The 8,000-nt window shown below is 32.5% G+C and overlaps 1 protein-coding gene across 1 annotated transcript; it reads right to left on the reverse strand.

Moving 5' to 3' along the window:
* On the reverse strand, positions 1,097-5,021 carry LOC18601793 (putative disease resistance protein At4g11170). Its single transcript, XM_018119926.1, has 4 exons — positions 4,494-5,021; positions 3,138-4,239; positions 2,701-3,015; positions 1,097-2,568 (listed from the first exon to the last, which is right to left on the reverse strand). Exons 1-4 carry the CDS (start codon positions 4,970-4,972, stop codon positions 1,210-1,212), a joined length of 3,255 nt encoding a protein of 1,084 aa, XP_017975415.1. The 5' UTR covers positions 4,973-5,021; the 3' UTR covers positions 1,097-1,209.

Below are 8,000 nucleotides of genomic sequence, written 5' to 3' on the forward strand. Positions count from 1 at the left end.
AGTAAGCAATCCTTGAATAGCAAACTTAATTGTTCATAAGAATTTAAGAAAAAAAAACACAATTAATTTGTAGGAAAACAATAAAGCAATCCCTAAATAAATAAGTAATAACTAATCTTAAGTGCTTAATCAAATTGCTTTTGACAAAAAATAGCTAAGATGGTAAATCCTAAATCAAAATCATCAAGTAAAAATTATTAAGTAAAGAAAAAAATTTAAAGTAAAAAATGATAAAAATAAAATAAGTAAATAAACCAATCTTATCGATTATCATGAAATGAAAATTAAGTTATTGACTAAAAAGAATGCTGACAAGCAAAAAGTGTAAAAAAATTATTTTTTTGTTTGTACAGTATTTGGTAAAAAGAAAAAAGAGCAAGTGATGGTTGTGAGGTTTTAGAGAAGTGAGGTTTGAAAATAATTCTATTGCAATTGGTTTTATTTTTTTTTTTTAAATGCAATTGGTTTTGTTTTAGTCCTATTAAAATTAGTTACTGACTAATTGTTGTGCGATATTTCACTAAATATAAAATTATTGTAGGAATAAAATTATAAAATTTTCAAAAAAAAGTCAAAAAAATTTTAAAATTTTTGTAGGGGAGAAATTATAAAATTTTTAAAAAGTAAAGGCAAATTATAAAAAATTAAAAATTATTGAAGGGGAGAAATTAAAATATTTTTTAAAAAATACAAATAAATTATAAAAATTTAACCCTCCCGCCTACCTTTGCATCTGAACATTTCGCAGCAAATAGTTTATGTGTGAAGTGATAATCATCTTCACAAAACCATAGCAAAATATTTTAACTAAAAAGAGAATTGTTGTTAAAGGCATTTTTTAGCAGAAAATAGTTTACATATTTTGCGTCAAGTCTGCATTCTCCTTCTCTTCAATCTGAAATTTTTTATTTATTCTTATTTTTTGGTTTTGGTTCAGAAAATAGAAATGGAGTTTATTTTTATTGTGCGGGACTTACAGTGTGAGATCTACCAAGGGAGAGGGGAATGCGTCGAAGGAGGAAAGAGAGAAAGGACGGAGATATTGAAGAGCAGAGAAGTGTGAGGAACCACAAATTAGTGAGAGAAAGAAAAGAAAGGAGGGCAAAGGGGAAACTTTTTTTAATGGATCAAATAAAGTAAGACATCGTTGAGAATACGCCTCTCCTGGAAAGCAGACACTTGAATCAAAAGAAATTAATAAGGTTCCACTCATCTATCCTCCGGTTCTTCACCCTCTGAGCTAAAGTCTTCCGCTTCACCTTTGAAACGTTTAGGCTCTGGTTCATCTTCATCGCCAATGCTTAAACTTCTTTTGCGCTTCGAGTCTGCATCCTCGTAGAATACATGGACACCAAATTTCTTCACAAAGATATTAATATCTCTAGATCCGCCAAATAAATCACCTACCCGGTAGAAATCAAATGATGCCTCCTCATATAGCTTGTCTTTCAAAAACATGCCACTGCCATCAAAAACAATTAACACGCGATCTGGGTGCGGCAAATCTACCGGATCATCACAAATCCCTGACCACCCAAATTTGAAACTACGATCGTCATCATCGTCTATGCTTTTAAGTTTGCATTTGCCTTTAAAAAAGAATTCCTGGTGGTCTTTAAAAAAGAATTCCTCGTGGTTTTCATCAGTACAGTGAATCACAATGCATATAGCAAAACACAAGAATCTCCTACGACACCTATTTGGATGTAGCTTGACAGTAATGGAAGAGTTTGGGCTCTGTTGCTCAAACCTTTCTGGTATTTCACTTCCAGGAAAACAACAACAACATTCTAGGTCTCCTGATCCACGAGGAAACTCCTTTGACAATTGCTTTGCCAAGCAGTGAATTCTGAGCAGTTCATTAGCTACAATGTTGTTGATTGCATTATGATTCAGGTTGAAGCAATGATCAAAGCTGAAGTAACCATGATAGCTCCCAACGAATCTAGTTTGATTGTGATCTGCGAACGATACTTCTTTTAATGATGTGCAGCCTTCGGCAGACATATATATTAGACTCGGTGGAAGCTCTGGCAATGATTTAAGGTATTTGCAATTACTCACGGTAAGGACTTCAAGGCTTTTAACGACACCGCTCGGTAGTTTTTGAATCCTTGTGCCGTCCATTTCTAATGTCAGCAACATTAAGCTCGATAAGTTCCTTGGAACTTCTGGGAATTCGGCGAATGGGCAACCAATGAGATATAGACTTCTCAAAGAGCCCAGCTTATAGATATTGCTGGAAACATTTTTAACCTTCGAGCCACCCATGTGCAACTCTCTAAGTTGGAGGAGATGCTCAACCGAATCAGGCACTTCTTCTATCCCAGTTCCAGTTAAATACAATGAATCTAAATGACACGGGACCTCAGGAAATTTCTTGAGATTACGACAGAACTGAATATATAGTCCTTTGAGAGATTTCAAATGATTCAGGCACGGAAGTTCAACCAAACTTCTGCACCTATCAAGGTCTAATATTTCAAGGTTTGTGGCTTGTGAGAGATTTGGGATCCTGATTAAATTTCCAGACTCTCTAAGGGAGAGCACTCTTAAATTCACAAGATTCTGTGTAACAAAAATGAAATATAACTAAAATTAGTTTATATGAAGTCTCTATTAAACTTTGGGCTATAATAAAAAAGAAAAACAAGTAGTAAAACATAGGGTTATAATAAATATAATATTAGAGATTAATACCTGGTCTCCATCCCAAAGTTGTTCAATATCGCTCTCAGGTAATATTAATTGAACAAGATTCTCTGGACAAAAATTTGATGGCACAGATTTCAACGGGTACTTCTCCCAATAAAAATACCTCAGCTTATCAGATAGTGATTTGAGACGTTGTGCAGGAAGCAGAATCTTTTGCTTTCTAGAATGCCGGTATTCACTACTGTCATAGAACTTGATAAATTTAAGATGAATCATTCTCTTAAAAGCCGTAGCACGTAACTTTATTGGCTCAACAATATTGGACATGTTGAGGCACATTCCTTCAATTGATTTAGTCCCCTAAAATCAACCACAAATCAGTAAGCATATTTATATATAAAAAATAGAGATTAAGTAGCATGCATGCATCCAAATTTTTATCAACAAAATACATGAACAAGAACAAAAGGTAGAACAAGTACCGAATTTTTTTTGAGCACTTCAGACACATCTTTGGAAGTCCATAATCGACTACGTTCTTCAGGCTTGTTGGATTCTGAACGAACAACTTCCCTACCCATTTCTTGTAGCAAATCATGCATCCAAAGGGTGTTAGACTCAGCAACATATAAGAGGCTTCTATCAATGAGGTTGGTAATTCCACCAAGAGCACTACCACTATAACAACTGTCTAATATCTTTTCTACATCGTCTCTATTATACCCTTTAAAGAAGCATGCAATATCAAGAAATATGCACTTCTCTGTTTCATCTAATCCATCATAACTAATCTTCAAAATTTTTTGAATTTTTTGGTGGGGATGTTCTTTTAATTTCTTCATTTCACTTTCCCAGTATATTCTGCTCTTTTGATAAAATGCTGAACCCAATACTTTGAGAGCTAATGGAACACCTCTGGCATATTGCAATACTCTGTTTGATAGATCCTTGAAATCATCGACTGGATGGTTTTGCTTGAAGGCAGACAGAGAGAAAAGCTGAAGAGAGTCATCGTAATTTAATTCCCGAACCTCATATAATGCATCAACAACTCCATTCCTGAGGACTTGTTTATCCTTAGATGTTACAATAATTCTACTTCCTGGACCGAAGTGATTGTGTTTAACACCTAACTTTTCTAGCTGTTCAACCTCACTAACATCATCAAGGACAACAAGAACTCTCTTATAACGGAGTCTATCAATGGTGAATGTGGATCCTATTCTGGGAGTACTTATATGGAGGTTTTTCTCTTCAAAAATATTGGAAAGAAGTTTATCCCGTAGAGAAGTGATTCCACCAGGTTCCCCTGACTCTTCCCTAACATTTGCCAGGAAGTAGTGACTTTCAAACTGGGAAAAGACCTCATCATAAATAGCTTGAGCAAGAGTTGTTTTGCCTATACCACCCATCCCCCAAATTCCTATGATACGAATGTTTTCCCTATCACCAACGCATAACGAGGATTTAATTTGCTCCATTTGAGGACCTATTCCAATCAGTCCCTCACAATCACTTGCAGACATGCGATTCAACTTCTTCAGAACATCTTGAGCAATATCCTCAATGATTGTGGGCTCATGCCTACCAAATAAGCAAAAGGCGAGGATGGTAACAAAATAGAATGAACCACAAATGAAACTCAATTGTCTAAATAGAACCCGTTACAATAAGACAAATTCATAGATAAAATAAGTTTCAATTCATATGTTGAAAAAAATGTATACCAAAAGCATCAAATAAAGAGATAGAGAAAAAAAAAATAAAGAGATAGAGAAAAATAAGAGGAATATAAATCAAGTGAAGCAGGAAGAGTAAGAAGTATAAGGAGTACTCACTCATCTTTTTTTATATGAAAGCCGCTTAAGTTACCAGCTTGAGTCAAAGCATGTCTCCACTTCTGGACCTTGTCTATCCTATTCTTTTCATGTTCAGCAAAAGCCTGTTGAAAACTCCCAGTCTGTTTCCGTACGTCTGATGGGTCAACATGGTAGAAAATGGGCACCACGAGCAGTCCCTTTGTATCCTTGAATTCCATTATCTTGGAGAGTTCTTCCAAGCACCATGATGAAGAAGCATAGTTTTTAGAAAAAACAATCGCTGAAATCGTGGACTCTTGGATTGCTTTCAACAGCGCTGAAGAAATTTCCTCTCCCCTTGGCAATTCTTTGGAATCAATATAAGTTCCAATTCCTTTCCGTTGCAAAGCTTGATCTAGGTAAGCGAGGAAGTTATTGCGAGTGTCTTCGCCTCTGAAACTCAAAAAAACTTGGTGCTTTAGTGGACGAGAGGAAGAAGGAGAGGAAAGGGAAGCCATCAGAGAGCAGAAATTGGTTTTCTGCGAATTCGAGTAGAAGCTGGGATTATTTATAATGGGGTAATCGTAACTTCCTTGAAAGTTCAACGAAATGCCTTGGCTTATCATAAAGGAGTAGAGCAATTAATAATTGAGGAAATTATAAAAAATAATTTTTTTTATAAGTTTAATTTAAAAATATTATTTTTTATAATTTTAACTATTTTTAGTTAATTTTTGACATAAGTTAACAATAATATTTTTTAAATAATTTCAGACAAATTAAAATGATTTCAGTTTTCTTTATCCTGCCATCCAGATAAAAATTTTAAAATTAAATATCGATTTCTCTCTTTGATCAAATACTATTTATTTCGCCATCCAAAGATGACATTAAGCTCTTTCTTATTTTGTTTTATTTTTTTAGATGGTAGATCTTGAAGTTTTTAAGGACAATAAATAGCGATTTTGCCTCTTTATGATGATTGCAGGCAACATGATAAATTTGGTAATTGGATGTTTTCTGATGATGACTTGCTTTGAAACGTGTGTTGTAATGGAGATGTCTGTGTTGATGAGTTGAATTAAATTGGTTAAAATGATAGGTTCAGGGAGAAGAAATAGCTAAAGTACGTTTGATGGAATTTATGATAGTTTACGATTTTGTTTTGTTTGGGATGGGGATGATTGTTAAGCATATTTGTTGGGGATTTTGAATTGAAATTGTTCAAAGAATATTTTGTAAAGGAAGTATATTTTGTTTTTGCATAAGGGGAGTGAGCAAGACCCTCCTGATTGGAATTTATTTGTTTTGCTTTGGAGGGTTATGGAGTTTTGTACCCTATCTTTCATGAAATGCACAAATTCATGGCTTAGCAAAAAAAAAAATATATGTTTGAGGTTCTTGAGTTTATTGATTTATTCATAAAACCCTAAAGTTAAGGAGTTAAAATTGATTAGACTGGTTTTTAAGTATTGCGAGATTGATTTTAGGCATTACGTGACTTAATCACTGCGTGATTGATTTTTAGGCATTGCGTGATTGATTTTTAAGTAATGCCTAAGTCACACAATGCCTTACTAACTGGTCACACAATGTCTTACTAACAAGTCACGCAATGCCTATCAACTAGTCACGTAATGCTTTATAAAAATCTAGTTACGTAATGCCCAAAGTCACTCATGTAATGTCCAAAGTCAGTACCTCAATGCCTAAAAACTAATCACATAATTCTCAAAAATCACCAAAACTACTATATTTCATTTAACAAAATCAACAACTTTAAACGATACACCATATTCCATTTAACAACATAATTAACGATTATACCTACTTGACAAAGAATGCTCAAAATGTTCAAAAGTTTTTATTCATATATAAAAAATCACTCTAAAATGCTTTAAAATACTCAAAACGCTAACAAGTTTTCTTCGTATATCAAAAATCACTCTAAAATGCTAAAAATGTTTAAACGTTTTTCTTTCTGGTAAAGAATATTCCAGAGATGAATAGTTTAGCAAGGAAAGCTCAAAAAATATGTGTTGGTTTGAGACGTAGACCTAAACATACTTGACTCGTAAATAGGTTTCGAGTTGAGACGTGAAGCTAAATAAATAGGTTGATTTTATTAAGGGTAATTTTGTTCAAATTTTAATTCTCTTAACTAAAAACAGTTAAAATTATAAAAAGATCTATTGTCAGAAATACCTTATACATGAGGCCCATTTAAAAAAAGAACTCTTAATAATTACTACCTATTACCGTTGTCCCACGCGATATTGTATGAATTTTTTTGAATTTGCCATTGACATAAAATAAATGAAGCACTTTAAATTTAATTTTAAAATGCTATTTTTTCATTAAAAAATATTATCTCATTTTTAATTTGAGAAAGAAGTTTTATACATATGTTGCGATCGTTGTTCACCAAGTGCTACATGTTTTTCAAAGTCTTTTAAAAAGAAATGATAAAATACCTTGATTTTTTAGTGTTTTTGGAGAAGTAAATATAGACCCATCTTGTAATTTTTTTTTCCAATTCAATTGATATTATTGTCTCATTTAGGTCATAAAAAATTTTCATGTAAAATCAATAACAATACTATATATTTAATCAACGCCATGGGTTTATAAAGTACGTGGATATATTTATATGATTGAATGAATTGATCAACATTGGCCGATTGACACCAAAGAAATAAAAAAGTCAAGCACTTTAAATTTTTATATATATTTAAATTTTATTTTTTCATAAAAAAGTTTTTAATTATATCCAAATTATTTTTAACAAGATTTCACATTGTTTTGACCAAAGACTTTAGGCTGTACATAACCATGTTGCCATGTTCAGTTATCATTACAACTGAACCCCTAAAAAAACTTATAAAGTTACACAAACATTCCCTTCCCTTCCCTTCATTCCAACAGGGAAATAGATCATTTTTTGACTTGAACTTAATCGGTCAGATAATATTATTTATTAGTAAGTAATTTAATTTTATCTTTTTTAAAAAAATATATATTTAAGAATATAAAATAAGTATTTATTATTTTAATAATAAAATTGGGGTTTAGCTTTAAAAATTGGAGGTCCCATGCATGGACCTAACTGACCTCCAACGCAAGGAGTAAAGATTCCTTAAGCCTGGTCGTTGTGGAAATTAACTAGAATTGACGAAGGATAAAAAGCGATGGAGCCAAGCTGACAGCAAACAATATTGACCCCAACCTTGGGACCCAAATCTTCACCTATCACTCGTAATTGATAATTCCGCATGTTACGTCGTTAAATAAAAAAAAGTTATAATTATAAAAAATTAACACTAGTAGCAATTATTTTTAAATTAATTTTTAATAATAATAAAGAAAAAAGATGAGCAAAAGTGCCATCAAAGAATATTGCAGGCGAGGAATGCAACTATTATATTAAAACTTCAATGGATGGATCAAGCTCATTATTAATTATTATGATTATTATTTTGATTCTTTGTCACTCTTTTGTCAATTATTTTAGCACTTTTTACTGCTTTTGATTGGAAATTCCCTAGT

This window comes from Theobroma cacao, chromosome 4 (assembly GCF_000208745.1).
Source record: "Theobroma cacao cultivar B97-61/B2 chromosome 4, Criollo_cocoa_genome_V2, whole genome shotgun sequence".
Classification (NCBI taxonomy): domain Eukaryota; kingdom Viridiplantae; phylum Streptophyta; class Magnoliopsida; order Malvales; family Malvaceae; genus Theobroma; species Theobroma cacao.